Source organism: Oncorhynchus masou, chromosome 5 (assembly GCF_036934945.1).
Source record: "Oncorhynchus masou masou isolate Uvic2021 chromosome 5, UVic_Omas_1.1, whole genome shotgun sequence".
Taxonomy (NCBI): Eukaryota; Metazoa; Chordata; class Actinopteri; order Salmoniformes; family Salmonidae; genus Oncorhynchus; species Oncorhynchus masou.
The window spans coordinates 11580487-11607986 of NC_088216.1; the positions used below are offsets into that span (position 1 = coordinate 11580487).

Sequence of the window (27500 nt, forward strand, 5' to 3'; positions counted from 1 at the left end):
AGTTAACTAAAATATGAGCTAGTTAACTAAATTACTATCTAGTTTACTCTATTACTATCTATTTTACTCTATTACTATCTAGTTTACTATATCACTATCTAGTTTACTATATTACTATCTTGATTACTATATTGATTCCTCTATTTCTAGATAGTTTACTCTATTACTATATTTATTTACTATATTAGCATCTGTCATACTCAATTACCATCTAGTTTACTCAATTACTATCTTGTTCACTAAATTAATATCTAGTTTACTATATTACCAGCCATTTTACCCAATTACTAGCTAGTGTACTATATTACTATCTCGTTTACTCAATTACCATCTAGTTTACTATATTACTGGCTAGTTTACTAAATTAATATCTATTTTACTATATTACTATCTAGTTTACTATATCACTATCTAGTTTACTATATTACTATCTAGTTTACTATATTACCATCTAGTTTACTATATTACCATCTAGTTTACTATATTACCATCTAGTTTACTATATTACTATCTAGTTTACTATATTACTATCTAGTTTACTATATTACTATCTAGTTTATTATATTACTATCTAGTTTATTTTATCACTATATAGTTTACTATATTACTATCTAGTTTACTATATTACTATCTAGTTTACTCAAATCCCTTCTAGTTTATTCTATTACTATCTAGTTTACTATATCACTATCTAGTTTACTATATTACTATCTAGTTTACTATATTACTATCTAGTTTACTATATTACTATATAGTATACTTCATTACAAGCTAGTTTACTTTATTACTAGCTAGTTTACACTATAAATGTATGCTCCACTACCATGGTCTTCTGAGCAGTAAGAGTTCAAGATATCGGAAGTAACCAAAAAACTGATCATGACCCAAGTGCAAGAATGCTTGTGTGTGTGGCTCAAAAAAAAATTCTGGTATTGGTGATGATTCAATGTGTAGCCAGTGTAATGACTACAGTGTGCTGGTTTCCTATGGGCTTCACCCACCAATGTGCTCATGTTAAAACCCACCGCTGAGAGTGAGCGAGTATCTAGAGGGAGAGAAAGGGAAGATAAGGGGACATTGTGAGGGATAGAAGCAGACGGAAGAAAGGAAGTGACAGAGAAGGGAGAAATGAGTGAAGAGAGGAAGAGTGGAGGAGGAGGAGGAGGAGGAGGAGAGAATGCATAAAGGGCAGAAGGCGAGGTCTTGTCATTGTATGAATGATTTATGATTTGACTCTACTGAGCTCAATGAATACAGAGTGCTTTACCAACACACACACACACACACACACACACACACACACACACACACACACACACACACACACACACACACACACACACACACACGCGCGCGCACACACACACGCGCGCACACACATACACAATCACATTTTACTGCACGCAATGATCTTGCAGACACAATACAACATGCAAGCCAACAAACAAACATGCACACATGTCAGAACACAGACACACACTGCGTTTAATGATGCGTGTGTGATGTGTTTCCATTCTCCATCTGCAGTGTAAATTGTTTTGAGGGATTCACAAACCACTATCCTCTCTTTTTCTCCACCTCTCCTCTCCTCATCTCCTCTCCTCCTCTCCTCTTCTCCTCTCTCATTCTCCTATCCTCTCATCAGAGACGAAGAGGTTAAATGATCAACAATTGACTAAATATGATGAGAGGGGGAGGAATGGGAGTGGTGAGAGAGAGAGGAAGGGATTGGTGAGAGAGAGGGCGGGGGGAGGGGTGAGAGAGAGGGAGGAAGGGAAGTAGTGAGAGACGGAGGGAGGGGAGTGGTGAGAGAGAGAGAGAGAGAGAGAGAGAGATAACTATAGAGGAGAAAAGATAACAGAATGAGTGGGGGCAGAGAGAAGTCAAGGGCAAAACTGACTTAATATCACAGAGCACAGACTCATGGGAAATGAGGTCCACTCGCTTTTGTAGGAGGGGCGTGAGGTGTTTGTGTGTGTGCCATGTGAGTGTATGAGAGAGAAACAGAGAGAGACAGACAGAAAGAGACAGAGAGACAGAGAGCACGAGACAGACAGAAACAGATAGGGGAAGAGAGCGAGAGAGATACTTTATTATTTTGTAACTATTTGTGAGTGTAATGTTTACTGTTATTTTTTTTATATGTTTCCCATGCCAATAAAGCCCTTACATTGAATTGAATTGACAGAGAGAGAGAGAGAGAGAGAGAGAGATCATGTTTACTGTAATGTTTACTGTTAATTTTTATTGTTTATTTCACTTTTGTATATTATCTACCTCACTTGCTTTGGCAATGTTAACACATGTTTCCCATGCCAATAAAGCACCTTGAATTGAATTGAATTGAGACAGACAGACAGACAGACAGACAGACAGACAGACAGACAGACAGACAGACAGACAGACAGACAGACAGACAGACAGACAGACAGACAGATAAGGGAAGAGAGAGAGAGACAAAGGGAGAGAGAGATAGACAGAGAGAGACAAAGGGAGAGAGAGATAGACAGAGAGAGACAAAGGGAGAGAGAGATAGACAGAGAGAGACAAATGGAGAGAGAGATAGACAGAAAGAGACAAAGGGAGAGAGAGAGATAGACAGAGAGGGACAAAGGGAGAGAGAGACAGACAGAGAGAGACAAAGGGAGAGAGATAGACAGAGAGAGACAAAGGGAGAGAGATAGACAGAGAGAGACAAAGGGAGAGAGATAGACAGAGAGAGACAAAGGGAGAGAGAGACAGACAGAGAGAGACAAAGGGAGAGAGATAGACAGAGAGAGACAAAGGGAGAGAGACAGACAGAGAGAGACAAAGGGAGAGAGATAGACAGAGAGAGACAAAGGGAGAGAGACAGACAGAGAGAGACAAAGGGAGAGAGATAGACAGAGAGAGACAAAGGGAGAGAGATAGACAGAGAGAGACAAAGGGAGAGAGAGAGACAGAGAGACAAAGGGAGAGAGATAGACAGAGAGGGACAAAGGGAGAGAGAGACAGACAGAGAGAGACAAAGGGAGAGAGATAGACAGAGAGAGACAAAGGGAGAGAGACAGACAGAGAGAGACAAAGGGAGAGAGATAGACAGAGAGAGACAAAGGGAGAGAGATAGACAGAGAGAGACAAAGGGAGAGAGAGAGACAGAGAGACAAAGGGAGAGAGAGATAGACAGAGAGAGACAAAGGGAGAGAGAGATAGACAGAGAGAGACAAAGGGACAGAGAGAGACAAAGGGAGAGAGAGAGACAGAGAGAGACAAAGGGAGAGAGAGATAGACAGAGAGAGACAAAGGGAGAGAGATAGACAAGGAGAAAAAGAAGGGAGAGAGATAGACAGAGAGAGACAAAGGGACAGAGAGAGACAAAGGGAGAGAGAGGCATTATGCAGTAAGCAGACAGGGTAATCACCATTGTGTCTGCTTGATTGATAATTACAATTAAATTATTAATCACAGTTATATGGTCATGTGTGTGTGTGTGTGTGTGTGTGTGTGTGTGTGTGTGTGTGTGTGTGTGTGTGTGTGTGTGTGTGTGTGTGTGTGTGTTTCCGGATGTGTGTGGTCCTGCTCTACAATATTAATGTCAACACATTTAGACTGCTGCTTCATTAAGTCAGGTGAACAGCTGTCAACACATTTAGACTGCTGCTTCAGTAAGTCAGGTGAACAGCTGTCAACACATTTAGATTGCTGCTTCATTATGTCAGGTGAACAGCTGTCAACACATTTAGACTGCTGCTTCATTAAGTCGGGTGAACAGCTGTCAACACATTTAGTCTGCTGCTTCATTAAGTCAGGTGAACAGCTGTCAACACATTTAGACTGCTGCTTCATTAAGTCAGGTGAACAGCTGTCAACACATTTAGACTGCTGCTTCATTAAGTCTGTTGAACAGCTGTCAACACATTTAGATTGCTGCTTCATTATGTCAGGTGAACAGCTGTCAACACATTTAGACTGCTGCTTCATTAAGTCGGGTGAACAGCTGTCAACACATTTAGACTGCTGCTTCATTAAGTCAGGTGAACAGCTGTCAACACATTTAGACTGCTGCTTCATTAAGTCAGGTGAACAGCTGTCAACACATTTAGACTGCTGCTTCATTAAGTCGGGTGAACAGCTGTCAACACATTTAGACTGCTGCTTCAGTAAGTCAGGTGAACAGCTGTCAACACATTTAGACTGCTGCTTCATTAAGTCGGGTGAACAGCTGTCAACACATTTAGACTGCTGCTTCATTAAGTCGGGTGAACAGCTGTCAACACATTTAGACTGCTGCTTCATTAAGTCAGGTGAACAGCTGTCAACACATTTAGACTGCTGCTTCATTAAGTCAGGTGAACAGCTGTCAACACATTTAGACTGCTGCTTCATTAAGTCAGGTGAACAGCTGTCAACACGTTTAGACTGCTGCTTCATTAAGTCGGGTGAACAGCTGTCAACACATTTAGACTGCTGCTTCATTAAGTCGGGTGAACAGCTGTCAACACATTTAGACTGCTGCTTCATTAAGTCAGGTGAACAGCTGTCAACACGTTTAGACTGCTGCTTCATTAAGTCAGGTGAACAGCTGTCAACACATTTAGACTGCTGCTTCATTAAGTCAGGTGAACAGCTGTCAACACATTTAGACTGCTGCTTCATTAAGTCGGGTAAACAGTTGTGTACTTTTATTAAAACAGGTTATTCATTATTTAATTTTCCCACAAGTGTGAATAAAATGGCATTGTGACATCATAATCCTCTAATGTCCCGACAAGACTGTTGTTCATCATCATCATCATCATTATGTTACAAATACCAAAACAAAATGGCTGCCTTCCCTTTCCCTTTGACAAGGAAGACATACATGACATTAAACAAACTTAATTAAAAGACTGTAGCACCATGGTTGAGTATCACACAAATATACATTAGAACACAACACAAAACTGTTCATATAAAAACACACACATCAACAACACAGAATGGGGACAACATGAGGTTGGAATACAGCATCTAATTAACGTTAGTTACACGTTGTGGAAATGTTTCCCAGATGTAGAGGTGCTTCTTTGGTTTCAGGATGAATGAATGAATATAGGAAGGAGTGAGTGTAGGAATGATGGATGAATGAATGAGTGAGAAAATGTGTGAATGGACAATGTACTATGTGTATGAATGAACGAATGAATGTAGGAATGGATGAATGGGTGAATGAATGAATGTAGGTATGGATGAATGGATGAATGAATGAATGTGGGTATGGATAAATGGATGCATGAATGTCTGTAAGTATGAATGAATGAGTGTCTAAGTATGAATGGATGAATCGATGAATGGATGAATTAATTAATGGGTGTCTGTAAGAATGAATGGATGAATGGTTGAATGAATGGATGGGTGTCTGTAAGTTTGAATAGATGGATGAATGAATGGATGAGTGGATGAGTGTCTGTAAGTATGAACAGAGGAATCAATGAATGGATGAATTCATGAATGTGTGTGTGTGGTATGAATGGATGAGTGAATGAGTGTCTGCTGGAATGAATGGATGAATGAGTGTCTGTAATTATGAATGAATGCCAAATGGATGAGTGTCTGTTAGAATGAATGGATGAATGGTTGAATGAATGGATGAGTGTCTGTAATTATGAAAAGATGAATGGGTGAATGAATTAATGAATGCATGGATGAGTGAATGAGTGTCTGTAAGTATGAATGGATGGGTGAATGAGTGTCTGCTGGTATGAATGGATGAGTGAATGAGTGTCTGCTGGTATGAATGGATGAATGGTTGAATGAATGGATGAATGGATGACTCCTGGTGTAAAGCGTTATAAATATCTTTCTGATGGCGTCAGCAAGTCTCTTGGTTTTCCCTGTGTAAATGTCTGTGGATCTCAACCCCATTACCAGGCTGTTGGTATGAATTGATGAATTTCTAAGTATGAATGGATGAATTGATGAATTAATGAATGAATGTCTGTAAGTATGAATGGATGAGTGTCTGTTAGTATGAATGAATGGATGAGTGTCTGTTAGTAGGAATGGATGAATGGATGAGTGTCTGTTAGTATGAATGAATGGATGAGTGTCTGTTAGTATGAATGGATGGATGAGTGTCTGTTAGTATGAATGGATGAGTGTCTGTTAGTATGAATGGATGGATGAGTGTCTGTTAGTATGAATGGATGAGTGCTGGGGTAAAGCTATATAAATATCTCTCTGACGGCATCAGTCAGTCTCCTGGTTTCCCCTGTGTAAATGTCCGTGGATCTCAACCCTGTGACCGGCCGTCTCATCCCGGTTACCGGCTGTGGAGGGCTGCCGTTAACCGTTGAAGCAGACGGGACCCAGTTGGAAGCCAAACTTCTGGTTGTTGTGTCCGAAGTCGGAGACAGAGACGTCGATGAGGGGGAGAGAGTCTGACTGAGGGGCATCAAACTCTAACACCGTCCTCTCCTGACCTGAAGCAGACTGCAGGGAGAGATGGAGGAGCACATCAACAGATATTACACTTCTACTACTGTGTGTGTGTATGTAGTGTGTGTTTGTGTGTGTAGTGTGTGTTTGTGTGTAGTGTGTGTGTGTAGTGTGTGTTTGTGTGTAGTGTGTGTGTGTGTGTGTGTGTGTGTGTGTGTGTGTGTGTGTGTGTGTGTGTGTGTGTGTGTGTGTGTGTGTGTGTGTCCGTTCCTGACCTGAACCAGACTACAGGGAGAGATGGAGGTGTAGTGTGTGGTGTGTGTGTGTCATCAACATGTTAGGCGTAAAAGAAATTGTGAAAGAATTGTTGCTTTTTTAAAAATAATAATAATTTCATATTTTCAATAATATTACAATGATATTCTTTGATTATATTGTTATTTTCAATGATATTCTGATTTATAACCTTTGGTCTTTGGTGGTCTCTGTGATAGTGGTGGCGTTAGGACAGGTTCTATCAACAGTGTTTTGGTGATAGTGTGATAGTGGTGGCGTTAGGACAGGTTCTATCAACAGTGTTTTGGTGATAGTGGTGGCGTTAGGACAGGTTGTGTCAACAGTGTTTTGGTGATAGTGGTGGCATTAGGACAGGTTGTATCAACAGTATTTTGGTGATAGTGGTGGCATTAGGACAGGTTGTATCAACAGTATTTTGGTGATAGTGGTGGCATTAGGACAGGTTGTATCAACAACAGTGTTTTGGTGATAGTGTGATAGTGGTGGCATTAGGACAGGTTGTGTCAACAGTGTTTTAGTGATAGTGTGATAGTGGTGGCGTTAAGACAGGTTCTATCAACAGTGTTTTGGTGATAGTGGTGGCATTAGGACAGGTTGTGTCAACAGTGTTTTGGTGATAGTGTGATAGTGGTGGCATTAGGACAGGTTGTATCAACAGTGTTTTGGTGATAGTGTGATAGTGGTGGCATTAGGACAGGTTGTGTCAACAGTGTTTTAGTGATAGTGGTGGCATTAGGACAGGTTGTGTCAACAGTGTTTTAGTGATAGTGTGATAGTGGTGGCGTTAGGACAGGTTGTGTCAACAGTGTTTTAGTGATAGTGTGATAGTGGTGGCGTTAGGACAGGTTGTCTCAACAGTGTTTTAGTGATAGTGGTGGCATTAGGACAGGTTGTGTCAACAGTGTTTTAGTGATAGTGTGATAGTGGTGGCGTTAGGACAGGTTGTATCAACAGTGTTTTGGTGATAGTGTGATAGTGGTAGCGTTAGGACAGGTTGTGTCAACAGTGTTTTGGTGATAGTGTGATAGTGGTAGCGTTAGGACAGGTTGTGTCAACAGTGTTTTGGTGATAGTGGTGGCATTAGGACAGGTTGTGTCAACAGTGTTTTGGTGATAGTGGTGGCATTAGGACAGGTTGTGTCAACAGTGTTTTGGTGATAGTCTGATAGTGGTGGAATTAGGACAGGTTGTGTCAACAGTGTTTTGGTGATAGTGTGATAGTGGTGGCATTAGGACAGGTTGTGTCAACAGTGTTTTGGTGATAGTGGTGGCATTAGGACAGGTTGTGTCAACAGTGTTTTGGTGATAGTCTGATAGTGGTGGAATTAGGACAGGTTGTGTCAACAGTGTTTTGGTGATAGTGTGATAGTGGTGGCATTAGGACATGTTGTGTCAACAGTGTGGCTGTTGTTCCTGGTCATGTTAATGCAGGTGCTGTCTCCGTGTTGTTAAAGATTGTTTCGTTTGGTAACAGTGTTTGTTACCTGGCAGCCGTCGTGCAGCGCTGTGATGTAGTGTGTCTGTTACCTGGCAGCCGTCGTGCAGCGCTGTAATGTAGTGTCTGTTACCTGGCAGCAGTGTGTCTGTTACCTGGCAGCCGTCGTGCAGCGCTGTGATGTAGTGTCTGTTACCTGGCAGCAGTGTGTCTGTTACCTGGCAGCCGTCGTGCAGCGCTGTGATGTAGTGTGTCTGTTACCTGGCAGCCGTCGTGCAGCGCTGTGATGTAGTGTCTGTTACCTGGCAGCAGTGTGTCTGTTACCTGGCAGCCGTCGTGCAGCGCTGTGATGTAGTGTGTCTGTTACCTGGCAGCCGTCGTGCAGCGCTGTGATGTAGTGTGTCTGTTACCTGGCAGCCGTCGTGCAGCGCTGTGATGTAGTGTCTGTTACCTGGCAGCAGTGTGTCTGTTACCTGGCAGCCGTCGTGCAGCGCTGTGATGTAGTGTGTGTTCTGGTGCGTGAGCTCCTCTCCACTGCTCCCTCTGAAGCGCAGCGCGTGCTGGTGGCTGAAGGTGGCGGTATGGAGCCAGGCGGCTGAGTTCTGACAGTGGTAGGTGAACGTCTGTCTGGATGAAGCACTCAACAGCTTAAGAAACACCAACTGGACTACATGGACCGGACTGCCATCTGAACCGAATAGGAGAACTGGAGAGGGAGGGAGGGAGGGAGGGAGGGAGGGAGGGAGGGAGGGAGGGAGGGAGGGAGGGAGGGAGGGAGGGAGGGAGGGAGGGAGGGAGGGAGGGAGGGAGGGAGGGATTGAGTATGAAAAAGGGATATATCATAGAGAGAGCAGGACCAGAAGAAACACACACACTGCGTACCTGCTTTCCTTTCCTGAACTGGCTGTACCAGGTACCAGGTTTCTCTCCTTTCCAGGAACTCAGCTTCACCTGTAGACGACACGTCAGTCATTACAGTACATTCATCACGTCTCACTATACTGAACCCAGCTCTACCTGTAGAAGACACGTCAGTCATTACAGTACATTCATCACGTCTCACTATACTGAACCCAGCTCTACCTGTAGTGATTTGTCCCTCGCTCATATGGAGGAGAGGAGAGTGATCGTGTGAACTCACCGACTGGAACTTCATGTCAGGGTACAGACATGTCTCTCCATCGGCCGTGAAGTTACAGAACACCTTGAAGGAGTCTCTATGGCAACCCTGGTTAGGGTCTATCCAGTACTCACCTATGGGGGATAGATTTGGGGTGGAGAGAGGTGGGAAAGAGAGAGGGCGTGTAAGCTCTGTTGATAAGTTGATTGTATAGGTTGTACATTGTTGATGTAGTGACAGACAGAGGTAGATATACTGAGAGGTAGGTACCATCAGTCAACTCTGGTGATAGACAGAGAGATAGATGTATAGATTGATATAGAGATCGTGATAGATAGAGAGATAGATGTATAGATTGATATAGAGACAGATGTATAGATTGATATAGAGATAGATAGATATATGTATAGAGAAAGATAGATAGATAGATAGATAGATAGATAGATAGATAGATTGATAGATAGATTGATATAGAGATAGATGATAGATAGATAGATAGATAGATAGATAGATAGATAGATAGATAGATAGATAGATAGATAGATAGATAGATAGATAGAGAGATAGAGAGATAGAGAGATAGATGTATAGATTGATATAGAGACAGATGTATAGATTGATATAGAGACAGATGTATAGATTGATATAGAGATAGATAGATATATGTATAGAGAAAGATAGATAGATAGATAGATAGATAGATTGATTGATATAGAGATAGATAGATAGATATATAGATAGATAGATAGATAGATAGATAGATAGATAGATAGATAGATAGATAGATAGATAGATAGATAGATAGATAGAGAGATAGAGAGATAGAGAGATAGATGTATAGATTGATATAGAGATAGATGTATAGATTGATATAGAGACAGATGTATAGATTGATATAGAGATAGATAGATATATGTATAGAGAAAGATAGATAGATAGATAGATAGATAGATAGATAGATAGATAGATAGATAGATAGATAGATAGATAGATTGATTGATATAGAGATAGATAGATAGATAGATAGATAGATAGATAGATAGATAGATAGATAGATAGATAGATAGATAGATAGATAGATAGATAGATAGATAGATAGATAGATAGATAGATAGATAGATAGATAGACAGATAGATAGATAGATAGATAGATAGATAGATAGATAGATGTATAGATTGATATAGAGATAGATAGATTGATATAGAGATAGATAGATAGATAGATAGATAGATAGATAGATAGATAGATAGATAGATAGATAGATAGATAGATAGATAGATAGATAGATGAGTGATAGAGAGGTATGTACCATCAGTGTACTTTGGGAACAACAGCTGTAGCTCCTTGCAGGTTCGGGCTGGATACTGGTAGGTCCCCAGGGGAGTCCTCAGACCCTCTACCTCTGTCCTCATAGAAGAGAGAGAAGCAAACACCTCCTCCAACTCTTTCTCCTCCTCCTGCCCTGCCTGGTCTGCCTGCATCCTCTCCTCCTCTCCCTCCTCCCTTCCCTCCTCCCTTCCCTCCATCCGCTCTTGCTCTTCCTCGTCTTCCAGAGCGGCCCCGTCAAAGGAAGAGTGTTGCCTCCTCCTCCTCCCTCTCTCCTGCACCGGGAGAGACTGAAGACCCACCGCAGGGAGACCCTGAGAGGAGGAGAGGCATTTCTAAATGAGGTTCTAAGGTTATATGTAAAGGTTTCATGTGATCTTCTGAGGTTCTGATGGAGGTTCTACGTGAAGGTTCTAGGTGATGTTCGAAGGTTCTATTTGGAGGTTATTTGTGGAGGTTCTATGCAGTGGTTCTTGGTGTGGCTCTATGGTTTTATGTGGAGGTTATAGGTGAAGTTCTAAGGTTCTAAGGAGATGTACTTGGTGGAACTCACAGGAGGTCCAGGAGGGCCAGCAGGACCTGTATCTCCGATAGCACCAATGGGACCCTGATTCCCTTTAGAACCCTTCTGTCCTACTCTACCCTGAGAGAGAGAGAGAGAGAGAGAGAGAGGGAGAGAGAGAGAGAGAGAGAGAGAGAGAGAGAGAGAGAGAGCAAATGATTTGACAATGGTTACTGATCAAAACCTTAGAAAAACCTTGACAAAGTACAGGCTCAGTGAGCACAGCCTTGCCATTGAGAAGGGTAGACACAGGAAAACCTGGCTCCCTGTAGAGGAAAGGCTGTGCAACCACGGCACAACAGCAGAACCTGAGACAGAGCTGCATTTCCTGACAAAATGTCAAAAATATAACACAATTAAAGAGTGATTTCCCCAAATCTGAAAACCGTATTAGTAGGCATCCTGTTGGGGGAGGAGGCAGAGAGCTGTGGGTTGGCAGCGCACTACATTGCTGCCTGCCACAAGATGAGGGACAGAGTCTGACAGACCAATCAACCTACACATGTACTCTACTGTATGCTTATTGTTATCGTTCAATGTACGGTTATTTTGACCCTTGGTTATTGTTGTTACTGTTGTCCTGTAGACCATTTTGTTCTTATTATTTTCATATTGTAAATATCCAAAGTAAGCTTTGGCAATAGTTATATTGTCATAGTAATAGTAATATTAAGTAATAGTAAGTAATAGTAATATTAAGTAATAGTGATAGGAATAGTAATAGTAAGCAAGGAATAGTAATAGTGATAGCCCGAGCTCTGAAGCAAGCTTCCAGAAAATTGGAACGGAAATGGCGCCACACCAAACTGGAAGTCTTCCGTCTAGCTTGGAAAGACAGTACCGTGCAGTACCGAAGAGCCCTTACTGCTGCTCGATCATCCTATTTTTCTAACTTAATTGAGGACAATAAGAACAATCCAAAATTCCTTTTTGATACGGTCGCAAAGCTAACTAAAAAGCAGCATTCCCCAAGAGAGGATGACTTTCACTTTAGCAGTGATAAATTCATGAACTTCTTTGAGGAAAAATTATGATTATTAGAAAGCAAATTACAGACTCCTCTTTAAATCTGCGTATTCCTTCAAAGCTCAGTTGTCCTGAGTCTGCACAACTCTGCGTGGACCTAGGATCAAGAGAGACGCTCAAGTGTTTTAGTACTATATCTCTTGACACAATGATGAAAATAATCATGGCCTCTAAACCTTCAAGCTGCTTACTGGACCCTATTCCAACTAAACTACTGAAAGAGCTGCTTCCTGTGCTTGGCCCTCCTATGTTGAACATAATAAACGGCTCTCTATCCACCGGATGTGTACCAAACTCACTAAAAGTGGCAGTAATAAAGCCTCTCTTGAAAAAGCCAAACCTTGACCCAGAAAATATAAAAAACTATCGGCCTATATCGAATCTTCCATTCCTCTCAAAAATCTTAGAAAAGGCTGTTGCTCAGCAACTCACTGCCTTCCTGAAGACAAACAATGTATATGAAATGCTTCAGTCTGGTTTTAGACCCCATCATAGCACTGAGACGGCACTTGTGAAGGTGGTAAATGACATTTTAATGGCATCGGACCGAGGCTCTGCATCTGTCCTCGTGCTCCTAGACCTTAGTGCTGCTTTTGATACCATCGATCACCACATTCTTTTGGAGAGATTGGAAACCCAAATTGGTCTACACGGACAAGTTCTGGCCTGGTTTAGATCTTATCTGTCGGAAAGATATCAGTTTGTCTCTGTGAATGGTTTGTCCTCTGACAAATCAACTGTAAATTTCGGTGTTCCTCAAGGTTCCGTTTTAGGACCGCTGTTGTTTTCACTATATATTTTACCTCTTGGGGATGTTATTCGAAAACATAATGTTAACTTTCACTGCTATGCGGATGATACACAGCTGTACATTTCAATGAAACATGGTGAAGCCCCAAAATTGCCCTCACTAGAAGCATGTGTTTCAGACATAAGGAAGTGGATGGCAGCAAACTTTCTACTTTTAAACTCGGATAAAACAGAGATGCTTGTTCTAGGTCCCAAGAAACAAAGAGATCTTCTGTTGAATCTGACAATCTGACAATTAATCTTAAAGGGTCCTGTGTGGCTCAGTCGGTAGAGCATGGCGCTTGCAACGCCAAGCGTCGTGGGTTCGATTCCCACTCGGGCCACCCATATGCAGTAGTGGCCCCAGCCGACTTGTAAGTCGCTTTGGACAAAAGCGTCTGCTAAATGGGATATATTAATGGTTGTACAGTCATCTCAAATAAAACTGTGAAGGACCTCGGCGTTACTCTGGACCCTGATCTCTCTTTTGAAGAACATATCAAGACCATTTCAAGGACAGCTTTTTTCCATCTACGTAACATTGCAAAAATCAGAAACTTTCTGTCCAAAAATGATGCAGAAAAATTAATCCATGCTTTTGTCACTTCTAGGTTAGACTACTGCAATGCTCTACTTTCCGGCTACCCGGATAAAGCACTAAATAAACTTCAGTTAGTGCTAATTACGGCTGCTAGAATCCTGACTAGAACCAAAAAATTTGATCATATTACTCCAGTGCTAGCCTCCCTACACTGGCTTCCTGTCAAAGCAAGGGCTGATTTCAAGGTTTTACTGCTAACCTACAAAGCATTGCATGGGCTTGCTCCTACCTATCTCTCTGATTTGGTCCTGCCGTACATACCTACACGTACGCTACGGTCACAAGACGCAGGCCTCCTAATTGTCCCTAGAATTTCTAAGCAAACAGCTGGAGGCAGGGCTTTCTCCTATAGAGCTCCATTTTTATGGAACGGTCTGCCTACCCATGTCAGAGACGCAAACTCGGTCTCAACCTTTAAGTCTTTACTGAAGACTCATCTCTTCAGTGGGTCATATGATTGAGTGTAGTCTGGCCCAGGAGTGGGAAGGTGAACGGAAAGGCTCTGGAGCAACGAACCACCCTTGCTGTCTCTGCCTGGCCGGTTCCCCTCTTTCCACTGGGATTCTCTGCCTCTAACCCTATTACAGGGGCTGAGTCACTGGCTTGCTGGGGCTCTCTCATGCCGTCCCTGGAGGGGGTGCGTCACCTGAGTGGGTTGATTCACTGATGTGGTCATCCTGTCTGGGTTGGCGCCCCCCCTTGGGTTGTGCCATGGCGGAGATCTTTGCGGGCTATACTCAGCTTTGTCTCAGGATGGTAAGTTGGTGGTTGAAGATATCCCTCCAGTGGTGTGGGGGCTGTGCTTTGGCAAAGTGGGTGGGGTTATATCCTTCCTGTTTGGCCCTGTCCGGGGGTGTCCTCGGGTGGGGCCACAGTGTCTCCTGACCCTCCTGTCTCAGCCTCCAGTATTTATGCTGCAGTAGTTTATGTGTCGGGGGGCTGGGGTCAGTTTGTTATATCTGGAGTACTTCTCCTGTCCAATTCGGTGTCCTGTGTGAATCTAAGTGTGCGTTCTCTAATTCTCTCCTTCTCTCTCTCGGAGGACCTGAGCCCTAGGACCATGCCCCAGGACTACCTGACATGATGACTCCTTGCTGTCCCCAGTCCACCTGGCCGTGCTGCTGCTCCAGTTTCAACTGTTCTACCTTATTATTATTCGACCATGCTGGTCATTTATGAACATTTGAACATCTTGGCCATGTTCTGTTATAATCTCCACCCGGCACAGCCGGAAGAGGACTGGCCACCCCACATATGCTCTCTCTAATTCTCTTTCTTTCTCTCTCTCGGAGGACCTGAGCCCTAGGACCATGCCCCAGGACTACTTGACATGATGACTCCTTGCTGTCCCCAGTCCACCTGGCCGTGCTGCTGCTCCAGTTTCAACTGTTCTGCCTTATTATTATTCGACCATGCTGGTCATTTATGAACATTTGAACATCTTGGCCATGTTCTGTTATAATCTCTACCCGGCACAGCCAGAAGAGGACTGGCCACCCCACATAGCCTGGTTCCTCTCTAGGTTTCTTCCTAGGTTTTGGCCTTTCTAGGGAGTTTTTCCTAACCACCGTGCATCTACACCTGCATTGCTTGCTGTTTGGGGTTTTAGGCTGGGTTTCTGTACAGCACTTTGAGATATCAGCTGATGTACGAAGGGCTATATAAATAAATTTGATTTGATTTGATTTGATAGTAATAGTGATAGGAATAGTGATAGTAATAGTAATAAGTAATAGTAATAGTAATAGTGATAGTAACAGTAATAGTAATAGTGATAGTAATAGTGATAGTAATAGTGATAGTAATAGTAATAGCAATAGGAATAGGAATAGTGATAGTAATAGTGATAGTGATAGTAATATGACTAGTAATAGGAATAGTGATAGTAATAGTGATAGCAATAGTAATAGTGATAGTAATAAGTAATAGAAATAGTGATAGTAACAGTAATAGTGATAGTAATAGTAATAGTAATAGTGATAGTAATAGCAATAGTGATAGTAATAGTAATAGTGATAGTAATAGTATTAGTGCTAGTAATAGTAATAGTGATAGTAATAGTGATAGTAATAGTAATAGTGATAGTAATAGTGATAGTAATAGTGATAGTACTAGTAATAGTGATGGTAATAGTAATAGCAATAGGAATAGGAATAGTGATAGTAATAGTGATAGTGATAGTAATAGTAATATGAATAGTAATAGGAATAGTGATAGTAATGGTGATAGCAATAGTAATAGTGATAGTAATAGTGATAGCAATAGTAATAGCAATAGTGATAGTAATAGTGATAGTAATAGTATTAGTGATAGTGATAGTATTAGTGATAGTAATAGTAATAGTGATAGTAATAGTGATAGTAATAGTGATAGTAATAGGAATAGTAATAGTGATAGTAATAGTAATAGTGATCGTGATAGTAATAGTAAGTAAGGAATAGTAATAGTGATAGGAATAGTGATAGGAATAGTGATAGTAATAGTAATAGTAAGTGATAGTAATAGTGATAGTGATAGTAATAGGAATAGTAATAGTGATAGTAATAGTGATAGTAATAGTAATAGTAATAGTGATAGTAATAGTAATAGTGATAGTAATAGGAATAGTAATAGTGATAGTAATAGGAATAGTGATAGTAATAGTGATAGTGACAGTGATAGTAAAAGTAATAGTAATAGTGATAGTAATAGTAATAGTAATAGTAATAGTGATCGTAATAGTGATAGTGATCGTAATAGTAATAGTAATAGCAATAGGAATAGTGATAGTAATAGTAATAGTGATAGTAATAGTAATAGTGATAATAATAGGAATAGGAATAGTAATAGTGATAATAATAATAGTAATAGTGATAGTAATAGGAATAGTAATAGTGATAGTGATAGTGATAGTAATAGTGATAGTAATAGTGATAGTAATAGTAAGTAAGGAATAGTGATAGGAATAGTAATAGTGATAGTAATAGTAATAGTAAGTAAGGAATAGTAATAGTGATAGTGATAGTGATAGTGATAGTAATAGTGATAGTAATAGTAAGTAAGGAATAGTGATAGGAATAGTAATAGTGATAGTAATAGTAAGTAAGGAATAGTAATAGTGATAGGAATAGTAATAGTGATAGTGATAGTAATAGTAAGTAAGGAATAGTAATAGTGATAGGAATAGTAATAGTGATAGTAATAGTGATAGTAATAGCAATAGTGATAGTAATCGTGATAGGAATAGGAATAGTAAGTCAGGAATAGTAATAGTGATAGTAATAGTGATAGTAAGTAATAGTGATCGTGATAGTAAGTAATAGTAATAGTGATAGTAAGTAATAGTGATAGTGATAGTAAGTCATAGTGATAGTAATAGTGATAGTAAAAGCAAGTAACAGTAATAGCAAGTAATAGTAAGTGACAGTCATTTTAATAGTAAGTAATATTAATGTAATAATAATAGTAAGTAATATCAATGTAATAATAATAGTAAGTAATTGTAATAGTGATAGTAAGTAATAATAATAGTAAGTAATTGTAATAGTGATAGTATGTAATAGTAATAGTAAGTAATTGTAATAGTAATAGTAATAGTAATAATAATAGTAAGTAATTGTAATAGTAATTGTAATAGTAATAGTGATAGTAAGTAATTGTAATAGTAATAGTGATAGTAAGTAATTGTAATGGTAATAGTGATAGTATGTAATAGTAATAGTGATAGTAAGTAATTGTAATAGTAATAGTGATAGTATGTAATAGTAATAATAATAGTAAGTAATTGTAATAGTGATAGAAATAGATAGCGATACTCACAGAGAGTCCAGGTAGACCTGTAGGACCATTAGGACCTGCGAGACCATTAGGACCCTGAAACAACACACACACCGTCAATGCAACAACATGTATGTGTGTGTGATGCAGGTGGTTTGCAACCACCATAAGTGACTTTGCTAGACACGGTCCAGGATTCAGTGGAAAGGGCAAACACAGTATGTATCAGACCAAGAGCCCTGGATTGACGGTGTGTGTGTGTGTGTGTGTGTGTGTGTGTGTGTGTGTGTGTGTGTGTGTGTGTGTGTGTGTCACCTCGTCTCCTTTGGGTCCCAGTAGACCCTGGTTCCCTGGAAATCCTCTGTCTCCCTTCTCTCCAAACTCTCCTGGAGGGCCTATCAGCCCAATCAGACCTCCATGACCCTACACACACAACACACACTTAGATAGCACTGGGGGGGGGTTATGTGTGATGACCCTACGCACACAACACACACTTAGATAGCACTGGGGGGGGGATATGTGTGATGACCCTACGCACACAACACACACTTAGATAGCACTGGGGGGGGGATATGTGTGATGACCCTACGCACACAACACACACTTAGATAGCATGGGGGGGGGGGGTTATGTGTGATGACCCTACACACATAACACACACTTAGATAGCATGGGGGGGGTTATGTGTGATGACCCTACAAACACAACACACACTTAGATAGCACTGGGGGGGGGGGTTATGTGTGATGACCCTACACACATAACACACACTTAGATAGCATGGGGGGGGTTATGTGTGATGACCCTACGCACACAACACACACTTAGATAGCATGGGGGGGGGGTTATGTGTGATGACCCTACGCACACAACACACACTTAGATAGCATGGGGGGGGGGGTTATGTGTGATGACCCTACGCACACAACACACACTTAGATAGCATGGGGGGGGGGTTATGTGTGATGACCCTACGCACACAACACACACTTAGATAGCACTGGGGGGGGGGGATATGTGTGATGACCCTACGCACACAACACACACTTAGATAGCACTGGGGGGGGGATATGTGTGATGACCCTACGCACACAACACACACTTAGATAGCATGGGGGGGGGGGTTATGTGTGATGACCCTACACACATAACACACACTTAGATAGCATGGGGGGGGGGTTATGTGATGACCCTACAAACACAACACACACTTAGATAGCACTGGGGGGGGGGGGTTATGTGTGATGACCCTACACACATAACACACACTTAGATAGCATGGGGGGGTTATGTGTGATGACCCTACGCACACAACACACACTTAGATAGCACTGGGGGGGGGGGGGGTATGTGTGATGACCCTACACACATAACACACACTTAGATAGCACTGGGGGGGGGGGGTATGTGTGATGACCCTACGCACATAACACACACTTAGATAGCACTGGGGGGTATGTGTGATGACCCTACGCACACAACACACACTTAGATAGCACTGGGGGGGGGGGGGTATGTGTGATGACCCTACGCACACAACACACACTTAGATAGCATTGGGGGGGGTATGTGTGATGACCCTACGCACACAACACACACTTAGATAGCACTGGGGGGGTATGTGTGATGACCCTACGCACATAACACACACTTAGATAGCATTGGGGGGGGTTATGTGTGATGACCCTACGCACACAACACACACTTAGATAGCATTGGGGGGGTTATGTGTGATGACCCTACGCACACAACACACACTTAGATAACACTGGGGGGGTATGTGTGATGACCCTACGCACATAACACACACTTAGATAGCATTGGGGGGGTTATGTGTGATGACCCTACACACATAACACACACTTAGATAGCACTGGGGGGGGTATGTGTGATGACCCTACGCACATAACACACACTTAGATAGCACTGGGGGGTATGTGTGATGACCCTACGCACACAACACACACTTAGATAGCACTGGGGGGGGGGGTATGTGTGATGACCCTACGCACACAACACACACTTAGATAGCACTGGGAGGGGGGTTATGTGTGATGACCCTACACACACAACACACACGTAGATAGCATGGGGGGGGGGGGGGTTATGTGTGATGACCCTACACACACTTAGATAGCACTGGGGGGGGGGGGGGGTATGTGTGATGACCCTACACACACATACAGTGAGGGAGAAAAGTATTTGATCCCCTGCTGATTTTGTACATTTGCCCACTGACAAAGAAATGATCGGTCTATAATTTTAATGTTAGGTTTATTTGAACAGTGAGAGACTACAGTTACAATTACTGTTTTCCCCTCACTGTAGCACTTAGTTAGCACTGGGGGGTGGGGGTGGGGGGGGTCTGTGTGTGTTGTCACCTTGTCTCCCTTCCTGCCTGGATCTCCCTTCAACCCCGGTAGTCCTGGAGGACCCTGTGGGAAAGAGGACAGAGGGCAAAGGTGACAGAGGTCAAGCTAGAGCTCAAACTAGAGGTCAGAGTGGAGTTCCAAGGTCACGTAGGGTTCCAAGGTCACATAGGGGTACATCCCAAATGGTACCCTATTCCCTATATAGTGCACTACTTTAGACCAGGGCACATAGGTCTTCCTATTCCCTATATAGTGCACCACTTTAGACCAGGGTACATAGATCTAGGGCAATTTGGGACACAGCCTTAGTAAACTAGCCTTAGTAAACTAGCCTTAGTAAACTAGCCTTAGTAAACTAGCCTTAGCAAACTAGCCTTAGTAAACTAGCCTTAGTAAACTAGCCTTAGTAAACCAACCTTAGTAAACTAGCCTTAGTAAACTAGCCTTAGTAAACCAACTTTAGTAAACTAGCCTTAGTAAACCAACTTTAGTAAACTAGCCTCAGTAAACCAGCCTTAGTAAACCAGCCTTAGTAAACCAGCCTTAGTAAACTAGCCTTAGTAAACTAGCCTTAGTAAACCAGCCTTAGTAAACCAGCCTTAGTAAACCAGCCTTAGTAAACTAGCCTTAGTAAACCAGCCTTAGTAAACCAGCCTTAGTAAACTAGCCTTAGTAAACCAGCCTTAGTAAACTAGCCTTAGTAAACCAGCCTTAGTAAACATATACAATAACTTGTGTTTGTAGAGACTGATACAGGATGTATGGGTCTATAGTAGTGACTGAGATAGGGCTGTAGACTGATACAGGATGTATGGGTCTATAGTAGTGACTGAGATAGGGCTGTAGACCGATACAGGATGTATGGGTCTATAGTAGTGACTGAGATAGGGCTGTAGACTGATACAGGATGTATGGGTCTATAGTAGTGACTGAGATAGGGCTGTAGACGGATACAGGATGTATGGGTCTATAGTAGTGACTGAGATAGGGCTGTAGACTGATACAGGATGTATGGGTCTATAGTAGTGACTGAGATAGGGCTGTAGACTGATACAGGATGTATGGGTCTATAGTAGTGACTGAGATAGGGCTGTAGACTGATACAGGATGTATGGGTCTACAGTAGTGACTGAGATAGGGCTGTAGACTGATACAGGATGTATGGGTCTATAGTAGTGACTGAGATAGGGCTGTAGACTGATACAGGATGTATGGGTCTATAGTAGTGACTGAGATAGGGCTGTAGACTGATACAGGATGTATGGGTCTATAGTAGTGACTGAGATAGGGCTGTAGACTGATACAGGATGTATGGGTCTATAGTAGTGACTGAGATAAGGCTGTAGACTGATACAGGATGTATGGGTCTATAATAGTGACTGAGATAGTGCTGTAGACTGATACAGGATGTATGGGTCTATAGTAGTGACTGAGATAGGGCTGTAGACTGATACAGGATGTATGGGTCTATAGTAGTGACTGAGATAGGGCTGTAGACTGATACAGGATGTATGGGTCTATAGTAGTGACTGAGATAGGGCTGTAGACTGATACAGGATGTATGGGTCTATAGTAGTGACTGAGATAGGGCTGTAGACTGATACAGGATGTATGGGTCTATAGTAGTGACTGAGATAGGGCTGTAGACTGATACAGGATGTATGGGTCTATAGTAGTGACTGAGATAGGGCTGTAGACTGATACAGGATGTATGGGTCTATAGTAGTGACTGAGATAGGGCTGTAGACTGATACAGGATGTATGGGTCTATAGTAGTGACTGAGATAGGGCTGTAGACTGATACAGGATGTATGGGTCTATAGTAGTGACTGAGATGGGGCTGTAGACTGATACAGGATGTATGGGTCTATAGTAGTGACTGAGATAGGGCTGTAGACTGATACAGGATGTATGGGTCTATAGTAGTGACTGAGATAGGGCTGTAGACTGATACAGGATGTATGGGTCTATAGTAGTGACTGAGATAAGGCTGTAGACTGATACAGGATGTATGGGTCTATAATAGTGACTGAGATAGGGCTGTAGACTGATACAGGATGTATGGGTCTATAGTAGTGACTGAGATAGGGCTGTAGACTGATACAGGATGTATGGGTCTATAGTAGTGACTGAGATAGGGCTGTAGACTGATACAGGATGTATGGGTCTATAGTTGTGACTGAGATAGGGCTGTAGACTGATACAGGATGTATGGGTCTATAGTAGTGACTGAGATAGGGCTGTAGACTGATACAGGATGTATGGGTCTATAGTAGTGACTGAGATAGGGCTGTAGACTGATACAGGATGTTTGGGTCTATAGTAGTGACTAAGATAGGGCTGTAGACTGATACAGGATGTATGGGTCTGTAGTAGTGACTGAGATAGGGCTGTAGACTGATACAGGATGTATGGGTCTATAGTAGTGACTGAGATAGGGCTGTAGAGACTGATACAGGATGTATGGGTCTATAGTAGTGACTGAGATAGGGCTGTAGACTGATACAGGATGTATGGGTCTATAGTAGTGACTGAGATAGGGCTGTAGACTGATACAGGATGTATGGGTCTATAGTAGTGACTGAGATAGGGCTGTAGACTGATACAGGATGTATGGGTCTATAGTAGTGACTGAGATAGGGCTGTAGACTGATACAGGATGTATGGGTCTATAGTAGTGACTGAGATAGGGCTGTAGACTGATACAGGATGTATGGGTCTATAGTAGTGACTGAGATAGGGCTGTAGACTGATACAGGATGTATGGGTCTATAGTAGTGACTGAGATAGGGCTGTAGACTGATACAGGATGTATGGGTCTATAGTAGTGACTGAGATAGGGCTGTAGACTGATACAGGATGTATGGGTCTATAGTAGTGACTGAGATAGGGCTGTAGACTGATACAGGATGTATGGGTCTATAGTAGTGACTGAGATAGGGCTGTAGACTGATACAGGATGTATGGGTCTATAGTAGTGACTGAGATAGGGCTGTAGACTGATACAGGATGTATGGGTCTATAGTAGTGACTGAGATAGGGCTGTAGACTGATACAGGATGTATGGGTCTATAGTAGTGACTGAGATAGGGCTGTAGACTGATACAGGATGTATGGGTCTATAGTAGTGACTGAGATAGGGCTGTAGACTGATACAGGATGTATGGGTCTATAGTAGTGACTGAGATAGGGCTGTAGACTGATACAGGATGTATGGGTCTATAGTAGTGACTGAGATAGGGCTGTAGACTGATACAGGATGTTTGGGTCTATAGTAGTGACTGAGATAGGGCTGTAGACTGATACAGGATGTATGGGTCTATAGTAGTGACTGAGATAGGGCTGTAGACTGATACAGGATGTATGGGTCTATAGTAGTGACTGAGATAGGGCTGTAGACTGATACAGGATGTATGGGTCTATAGTAGTGACTGAGATAGGGCTGTAGACTGATACAGGATGTATGGGTCTATAGTAGTGACTGAGATAGGGCTGTAGACTGATACAGGATGTATGGGTCTATAGTAGTGACTGAGATAGGGCTGTAGACTGATACAGGATGTATGGGTCTATAGTAGTGACTGAGATAGGGCTGTAGACTGATACAGGATGTATGGGTCTATAGTAGTGACTGAGATAGGGCTGTAGACTGATACAGGATGTATGGGTCTATAGTAGTGACTGAGATAGGGCTGTAGACTGATACAGGATGTATGGGTCTATAGTAGTGACTGAGATAGGGCTGTAGACTGATACAGGATGTATGGGTCTATAGTAGTGACTGAGATAGGGCTGTAGACTGATACAGGATGTATGGGTCTATAGTAGTGACTGAGATAGGGCTGTAGACTGATACAGGATGTATGGGTCTATAGTAGTGACTGAGATAGGGTTGTAGACTGATACAGGATGTATGGGTCTATAGTAGTGACTGAGATAGGGCTGTAGACTGATACAGGATGTATGGGTCTATAGTAGTGACTGAGATAGGGCTGTAGACTGATACAGGATGTATGGGTCTATAGTAGTGACTGAGATAGGGCTGTAGACTGATACAGGATGTATGGGTCTATAGTAGTGACTGAGATAGGGCTATAGACTGATACAGGATGTATGGGTCTATAGTAGTGACTGAGATAGGGCTGTAGACTGATACAGGATGTATGGGTCTATAGTAGTGACTGAGATAGGGCTGTAGACTGATACAGGATGTATGGGTCTATAGTAGTGACTGAGATAGGGCTGTAGACTGATACAGGATGTATGGGTCTATAGTAGTGACTGAGATAGGGCTGTAGACTGATACAGGATGTATGGGTCTATAGTAGTGACTGAGATAGGGCTGTAGACTGATACAGGATGTATGGGTCTATAGTAGTGACTGAGATAGGGCTGTAGACTGATACAGGATGTATGGGTCTATAGTAGTGACTGAGATAGGGCTGTAGACTGATACAGGATGTATGGGTCTATAGTAGTGACTGAGATAGGGCTGTAGACTGATACAGGATGTATGGGTCTATAGTAGTGACTGAGATAGGGCTGTAGACTGATACAGGATGTATGGGTCTATAGTAGTGACTGAGATAGGGCTGTAGACTGATACAGGATGTATGGGTCTATAGTAGTGACTGAGATAGGGCTGTAGACTGATACAGGATGTATGGGTCTATAGTAGTGACTGAGATAGGGCTGTAGACTGATACAGGATGTATGGGTCTGTAGTAGTGACTGAGATAGGGCTGTAGACTGATACAGGATGTATGGGTCTATAGTAGTGACTGAGATAGGGCTGTAGACTGATACAGGATGTATGGGTCTATAGTAGTGACTGAGATAGGGCTGTAGACTGATACAGGATGTATGGGTCTATAGTAGTGACTGAGATAGGGCTGTAGACTGATACAGGATGTATGGGTCTATAGTAGTGACTGAGATAGGGCTGTAGACTGATACAGGATGTATGGGTCTATAGTAGTGACTGAGATAGGGCTGTAGACTGATACAGGATGTATGGGTCTATAGTAGTGACTGAGATAGGGCTGTAGACTGATACAGGATGTATGGGTCTATAGTAGTGACTGAGATAGGGCTGTAGACTGATACAGGATGTATGGGTCTATAGTAGTGACTGAGATAGGGCTGTAGACTGATACAGGATGTATGGGTCTATAGTAGTGACTGAGATAGGGCTGTAGACTGATACAGGATGTATGGGTCTATAGTAGTGACTGAGATAGGGCTGTAGACTGATACAGGATGTATGGGTCTATAGTAGTGACTGAGATAGGGCTGTAGACTGATACAGGATGTATGGGTCTATAGTAGTGACTGAGATAGGGCTGTAGACTGATACAGGATGTATGGGTCTATAGTAGTGACTGAGATAGGGCTGTAGACTGATACAGGATGTATGGGTCTATAGTAGTGACTGAGATAGGGCTGTAGACTGATACAGGATGTATGGGTCTATAGTAGTGACTGAGATAGGGCTGTAGACTGATACAGGATGTATGGGTCTGTAGTAGTGACTGAGATAGGGCTGTAGACTGATACAGGATGTATGGGTCTATAGTAGTGACTGAGATAGGGCTGTAGACTGATACAGGATGTATGGGTCTATAGTAGTGACTGAGATAGGGCTGTAGACTGATACAGGATGTATGGGTCTATAGTAGTGACTGAGATAGGGCTGTAGACTGATACAGGATGTATGGGTCTATAGTAGTGACTGAGATAGGGCTGTAGACTGATACAGGATGTATGGGTCTATAGTAGTGACTGAGATAGGGCTGTAGACTGATACAGGATGTATGGGTCTATAGTAGTGACTGAGATAGGGCTGTAGACTGATACAGGATGTATGGGTCTATAGTAGTGACTGAGATAGGGCTGTAGACTGATACAGGATGTATGGGTCTATAGTAGTGACTGAGATAGGGCTGTAGACTGATACAGGATGTATGGGTCTATAGTAGTGACTGAGATAGGGCTGTAGACTGATACAGGATGTATGGGTCTATAGTAGTGACTGAGATAGGGCTGTAGACTGATACAGGATGTATGGGTCTATAGTAGTGACTGAGATAGGGCTGTAGACTGATACAGGATGTATGGGTCTATAGTAGTGACTGAGATAGGGCTGTAGACTGATACAGGATGTATGGGTCTGTAGTAGTGACTGAGATAGGGCTGTAGACTGATACAGGATGTATGGGTCTATAGTAGTGACTGAGATAGGGCTGTAGACTGATACAGGATGTATGGGTCTATAGTAGTGACTGAGATAGGGCTGTAGACTGATACAGGATGTATGGGTCTGTAGTAGTGACTGAGATAGGGCTGTAGACTGTGGAGAAAGGGACAACGGATGGAAGGATGGAAAGATGGCTGGATAAAGGTGTAGACTGTTTTACCATGGGTCCTGGTGGTCCTGTTACGCCTGGTGGTCCATTTAAACCTTGTTCCCCCTGAGAGAGGGAGGGAGTATGAGAGAGAGAGAGAGAGAGGGAGAGACTGATACAGGATGTATGGAGAAAGCAGAAGGAGAGAGATAGGGCTGAGAAAGCAGAGGGAGAGAGAGAGAGAGAGAGAGAGAGAGGGAGAGAGTGGAGAGAAAGCAGGGTGAGAGATAGGGAGAGAGAGAGAGAGAGGAGAGAAAGCAGAGGGAGAGAGAGAGAGAGAGAGAGAGAGAGAGAGAGAGAGAGAGAGAGAAAGCAGAGGGAGAGAGAGAGATAGAGAGATGAGAGGGAGAGAGAGAGTGAGAGAGAGAGAGAGAGAGACAGACAGACAGACAGACAGACATTGTTTTATTTTAACTGTATTGTCATTGATGAAGTTGGTCCGTTTTACATTCTCAGTATAGTACCTCTGGCATGTGAGGTTGTGTGGTCATGAGTTGACAGGTCAGGGGTCAGGGTGTGTGTGTGTGCTCACCGCTGGGCCAGGGATCCCTCTGAGACCACTAGGACCTGGTTTACCAGAATGTCCCTGGGCTCCCACCGGTCCTGTCTTCCCCAGGAGACCCTCCAACCCTGGAGAGCCCTTCGCTCCTTTCACCCCCGCTTTCCCCTGCTTCCCTTCTTTACCCAGGTGACCCTAACAGGGAAACAGAGGAATATTTAAGATATTGACAATGACATATGAACTAACTAACACACAGTGACACTCTCTCTCTCCCTCCCTCTCACCCTGCGTCCCGGTGGTCCTGAGGGCCCGGGTTCCCCTGATGCTCCTGGTGGACCCTACAGGAAACAACAATGAAACCCCTCAAGTTGTAGAAAACACCTGAAACGTCTGAACAATGAGACAATCAGATGCAGGAGACTTCAACACACTCCATCTCTCTGGTTGGTCACAGATGGAACTGATTTAATGGATCTGTGTGGGTTGGAACGCTGTCTGAACCCGCACATATACACTCATACAGATGATATGCCAGACATATGAAACACTCACTGATTTCCCTGGATCTCCACCATCTCCCTTGGATCCAGGACCTCCATCCTCCCCCTGTAGACAGAGAGCAGACCGAGAGAGAGAGAGAGAGAGAGAAAGAGACTTAACTTGCCCCTGTAATAGAGGTGGTATGTTCAGTAGCGGGGAACAGTGGGGAGGAGAATGGAACACTCACGTTGGGTCCTGCCTCCCCTGGCTGGCCTGAATCTCCTGGGAAACCAATCGGACCCTGAGGAGAGAGAGGGGGAGGGAAGTGAGAGAGAGAGAGAGAGGGGGAGGGAGGGAAGCGAGACAGAGAGAGAGAGGGGGGGGGGGAGGGAAGTGAGAGAGGGGGGAGGGAAGCGAGAGAGAGGGGGAGG

At 42.8% G+C, this 27500-nt stretch overlaps 1 protein-coding gene across 1 annotated transcript in view; it reads right to left on the reverse strand.

Moving 5' to 3' along the window:
* Positions 1–4602: 4602 nt before the first annotated feature.
* LOC135533047 (collagen alpha-1(XI) chain-like) overlaps positions 4603–27500 on the reverse strand; it is a 111038-nt gene continuing 88140 nt past the window's right edge. The window contains 15 exon segments of the mRNA XM_064960443.1: positions 4603–6450; positions 8601–8822; positions 8825–8833; positions 9010–9078; positions 9269–9381; positions 10558–10888; positions 11128–11217; positions 17351–17404; positions 17624–17731; positions 19693–19746; positions 26100–26153; positions 26620–26781; positions 26874–26927; positions 27142–27195; positions 27317–27370. Coding sequence (XP_064816515.1) covers positions 6304–6450; positions 8601–8822; positions 8825–8833; positions 9010–9078; positions 9269–9381; positions 10558–10888; positions 11128–11217; positions 17351–17404; positions 17624–17731; positions 19693–19746; positions 26100–26153; positions 26620–26781; positions 26874–26927; positions 27142–27195; positions 27317–27370 — 1575 coding nt within the window. The 3' untranslated portion in view covers positions 4603–6303.